Consider the following 5,369-nt stretch of genomic DNA (forward strand, 5'->3'; position numbering starts at 1 on the left):
TTTTTTTGTTATTGTTGTGTCTCTCACTGTTCACATAAACCTACCATTGAAATTGTAGACTGATCATTTCTTTGTTAGTGGGCAAACTTACAAAATCAGCTGGGGTTCAAATAATTTTTTCCCTGACTGTATATAACCTAGACACCAAATAGCCAGCAAATTCCTAGCTAGGAGCGCCTGTCTGAAAAGGGCTTTTGTATATTACACAACAAACAACAGTTATTTTTAAGACAGACATTCAAGGGAACCATAACAATATATCAATTTAATGTTTCAAATAAAGATGCTAATTCAAAACTTTACATTTTTTTATTACGTTCCCCAGTGGTTGGTCACCAGGGAGACCATCATGACATCAAAATGATGTCATGTCTCTTTCTTACCTTATGTGTTCCTCGAACAAAGGTGAGCAGGGAGTGACACATGGGCAACAGCACCAAGCTGCAGTTCAGGTTCAGCACAGATGCAGATGCCCTGCTGATGCACAGCCCAAGCTGGAGAAGACACACACACACACACACACACAGTTGGTCAATTTGCAGAAAAGAGGCCCGATGCAGCAGATGTAAAGTGATAATGGTCTGGCGGATTAAGACACACTTTTCAGCTGTTCCTGTTGAGATCTGGACTATTCGGCGTGTGCACTGAGGACTTTAGGCATGACATCTCCCCCCCACACATGGCTATTTAAAACCATGTCTGTCCTTCTCAGTATGGAGAACAAAGAACCGTTCTCTCTAAGCAGCTGTCTGCTCAGACTTTGCATTTAAACAGAACACTTTAATTGAGTTTCATTTAGATGATGCACATCAATTTATTTGGTTAATAATTGTTAAAAATAAAATAATTGAAAGAATAAAAATTCTCAATATTGTAAAAATCTATAATGACTAATCAATTCTTTTTATTATTGTCGCCTACACAGCAACTCTCTGGTTGCACTGTTGTGTGCAAAAACGGATATGAATGTCTGTGTAATTTTGTGTTTTCCTCCTTCAAAAAACCAGACGTCTGGTACCATGTGCCAAACAAGCTGTTCTGATGAAACAGAGTATGTTCTGCTGGCTGTGAATGGCCTACAAGGTGAAACACCAAAAAGAGGTCCTATAAAGATATTCCAAAACTTCACTTTTAGACACATTTTTCCAAACTACTGTAAGTGTTGTGGCATAATAAACAGACAAGCAGTGATGCGTTAAGTGATTTTGGTGACACTGGATTACCCTAAGAGTGAATATTTTTGTAGAGTCTCTTTTAAGTGTTGCACTTTGTAGATGGTTCTGAACGTCTGAATGAAGCCCCAAGGAACATAACCTAAATGTACTCTCTGTCTGAATGATAGAAGAGGTGTGCGAGGTGTAAAGGCAGCTTCAAGAAACTGATGAAACTGCAATGTTACGCATCCATGAGACTTAAGCATTCAGCCCCACCCCCTTCCCGACAAATATTCAGATATTCGGCAAATATTACTACTGAAGCTCCAAAGCCCAAAAATTGCCATTTGGGTCAACCCTATGTTGCTCTTTTAACTAGTATATATTTTGTATTTATTTTGTTTTTCACGTTGTGCACATTGGGGGCCATTGGGCTGGAGTCAAATTCCTTGTATTTTTGAAATACTTGGCAATAAAGTGTATGCTTATGCTTATGCTAAACTGAAGTATGGCTCAGAAAAACATCCTACTCGGCTTAACGTTTTCCCCACTGACCACTACAACTCAGTTTGAAAATCTCTGCTATGCACTAACTCATGTGGATTCAAATCAAAGGTCAGATATTACATTTATAATGTCAGACAACAAAATGCTGTCTGGTCAGCACATACAGATTTTGTTGTCTGTTCATTATAGGTTCGATTAGGTCCAGGGAGTCAAAGAAAATGTGGTGATACAGTTCTACTACATCTCAGAAGATCACATCTGGCTGATGCAGCACCCAACACCAGGACGAGACACTTTACCTCTGGTAACATGACCAGGATGCCAGCTGTGTAATGTGGCTTTATGAATCTGAAGCTACAGCTCAATAATCAAAGCTGACCGACTGTTTGCTTGGTACAAGCAGCCCAGTACAACACCACATTTAAGTAGGACTTCAACAATAAACATATAATTGAATTTATATGACAATTTCACAAAAAAATGAAACATTTTGAGCTTCATAAACACAGATTTAACATCTGGAAGTGTTGCATTGAAGTGCATAACACCAGTGTACTAAAACAGTCTGATACTTTTACCCTTTAAAAGCTTCCCACACACATTCTCATAGCTTCTCAAAGAACAGCAGCTGACGGCAAAACCACCAGCAGGAGATCTAATATCCTGTTTTCTGTATATCCCCTACACCCTGAACAACCAAAACACATACACGGTAAACCATACAGATGAACGAGATAAGCCACTTTTTGAAGTTAAACTCATTTCCTTTCAGCAGCATTAAACCTTTAAAACATCTTTCTTGCAAGCGCACACACACAGACGTGCAGATATACACACACATAAGGCCTTCTAGCAAGGCATTCAGTCAGTTTTCGACGTGCCCACACTCGCCCCTCTCTCCCCTGTGCCTGCTGTACAGGCAGCACATGAATAGCTCACATGTGCTGATCACTGCCACCTCTTATTCTTCCATTTTTTTCACGCTGCACACGTTTTCCACTCATCAGTTTGTTGACAACTAATACAGGCCACAGTGTGAGCAATCTTCTTGTCCGGCTGAAGTCACAAACAGCGATGATGCAAATACAAGTCTTTGACATGAAAGAGTATTCAGCTGGTGGAAAGAGAAAGGAAGTGAACCTATCTGCATTTAGTGATGAGACAGTAGACAAGGAATGTTTATCGATGACACAAGTATGCATCAAACACACACACAGACATCACAAACATGGACTTGTGACAACAATGACACTAAAGCTCACATGAGTCAGCAAGCATCAAACTCCTGATTCTGTGTTCGTATGAGTGTGTGTAACTATGTGGCCAGTCTGATGTCGACTAGCTGACTCTATAGTCAGCACAGCCTGGTCAAGCGGTGAACATACACACACACACACAACAGACTGCTGTCACACACTTTACAGTCATAACTCATTTAACCTGCACGTGAAAGGGGACCATCCATCACAAATCTGGTTTCAGAGATATAAACAGAAATGTCTGAAGCTACTTAATACAGCAGTGGGTTTTATCACCATTTTAAGCTTGAGCTGATGAAAACGTACAGTGTGATTGTTGTCACCTGGCCAGCCACCGGAAAGCATGACATGACTCACTGCGGATCCATGCTACATGATAATATGATTAGCCCTACCCCGAGCATCTTGTAGAGGTAGTGGTACTGCTGTCCAGTCGAGTAGAGCAGGAAGGTCTTTACGAACAGCCAGGTATTCGCTCCCAGCCACAGCATCTACACACAAACACACGTCATCCACAAACCACACAGGATATACACTGTAGTCTAAGATACAGTCTTATGTTCATCATCGAGCCACTGTGAGTAATTAACAATAAAACAGAAACATTATCTCTGATGTGTCTGCTGGGCTAATGGCACAGACGGATTACGAGATACCGGGCCTCTGGGCACAGAGATGTAAATGGCCCCCACCTTCCTACAGAGGAGCAAGACCCCCCAGACTGAAAGAGAAGCGCTGTGGTCATTTTCTGTCTCTTTTTTATAGTTTTGTAATTCTGAGATCATCATTTGCATCCATTTTTAATTGCGGCCACACTGCATCTTATTTTATTTACACTTCGTGTGTTTTGCATCTCTTTGCTGTCATTTTGTGTCTCTCTTTGATCAGTTTTCATTTCCTTTTAGCCATACTTGTTGTGTGTCTCTTTTTAGTGGTTTGATTTACCTTCCAACAATAAATGTAACAGCCACCATAGGTGCTCAGGTTCAGGGGCCCCTGATCCCTTGGCCCCCTTCAGTAACCCATCCATGGCAGTTAACTGTCCAAGAATAAGCATTTCATGTGGGATATAGGCTACTTAACTTATCAAGCTCCAACAAAATGTAAAGCTTGGTTTAGTAATAAGCCGTCAGTTCTTTTAGCGCCTGTTTTAGTGACTTTTCCTCACAAAGGTGGAAGGTGGTACAGGACGTCCTGAAAACAATTTGCGAATTGTCTTGAAAAAACAAGCGGCGAAAACTCGCTACCAGGTAAAGTAAACATATATATATATATATATCATCAGCCTATGATAAGAAAGAAGATGTACAGCTTAAAAATCTCTGAGAAAAGTTTTGTTTCCCCACCAGGACCAAGTGCTTTCCTCCCTCGTTGGCGACCCAACTCCGCATAGACACAACCATGATATCTTCACCGGCTCACTTTTTACTAAAGCCTCGGTATGACTGAGAGGCACAGACCCGTCCTCCCTGCAGCTCCGTGTGGCTCCGTCTGTCGGAGCGCAGAGTCCACACACCGACCGCTGGCTGCTCTGCTCCGTCCTCCCCGTACTCCTGCCTGCCCTGAGCACATTTGAACTTTTTATCCCCCAAAACCAAATGAGTCTCGGTCTGACGCCCTGCCGTCTCTCTGTCTCATTTCACTTTACTTTACTGCAGCCCTGGACTTAAAGTGAGCACGGTGCCAAAACATATTGAATAAAAATGACAGCGGGCGGAATAAATACACCAATATCCAATAAACGGACAGGAAATAAGTAAACACTGCTATCGCTCCTTTGTGTCTCTTCTCGGTCACTAGAGGGCGCCATAGACTAACTAAACCTGCCCCCCATCTGCATTATAAACTGGTACTTAATGAGTAAATATAATGAAGTATTCAAAGCACTAATTATGACATCTGTTGTGTTGCCAGATTGTAAAAACTTCCTTTGGCTGGCTGAGCTATTCAACCAGTTATTTCTAAATAAGTACGCCAACACTGGCTCTCAAATGTTGAAGATAAGACTCCATGCACTAGGTCACCACATCACTTTGACCAGAATATGGGTGTCAGTGAAAATGTAGATGCTGTAGGTGTCCTGACCAGACTCACGGGTGTTGGATGTGATTAGCATCATGCTCCCATGCCACAACAGATAGGTTTTGCATATTTGACAGTGTTCCCAAACCTTAGACGACTTTGGTCATCCACTTTGCTGTAACCATGCTCACTACTATCCACAGCTTCCACCCTTTTTCAAACGTTTCTATACCCCTCACTCACTCGTCTCACACAGCTACATGACTAGACCCAACTAACCCACAATCAGATTTGTTGCCAACTATCATTATTATATGTTTTTATACATTTTATTGACTAGTTGTTGCAGACTCTTCTGTAGTTTTTATTTATATTGCAAATAAATCAGTACAAACATTTTAAACTTTTTATCCATCCATCCATCCAT

General features: G+C 41.4%; 1 protein-coding gene across 1 annotated transcript in view; it reads right to left on the bottom strand.

Moving 5' to 3' along the window:
* The window catches only part of nox4 (NADPH oxidase 4), a 25,508-nt gene extending 21,174 nt beyond the window's left edge, over positions 1-4,334 (bottom strand). The window contains exons 1-3 of the mRNA XM_020619946.1: positions 4,267-4,334; positions 3,316-3,411; positions 384-494 (exon numbers count right to left, since the gene is read on the bottom strand). Coding sequence (XP_020475602.1) covers positions 384-494; positions 3,316-3,411; positions 4,267-4,323 — 264 coding nt within the window. The 5' untranslated portion in view covers positions 4,324-4,334. The remainder of the gene's footprint in view (positions 1-383; positions 495-3,315; positions 3,412-4,266) is intronic.
* Positions 4,335-5,369: the final 1,035 nt, after the last annotated feature.

This window comes from Monopterus albus, unplaced genomic scaffold, assembly GCF_001952655.1.
Source record: "Monopterus albus unplaced genomic scaffold, M_albus_1.0 scaffold229.1, whole genome shotgun sequence".
Classification (NCBI taxonomy): domain Eukaryota; kingdom Metazoa; phylum Chordata; class Actinopteri; order Synbranchiformes; family Synbranchidae; genus Monopterus; species Monopterus albus.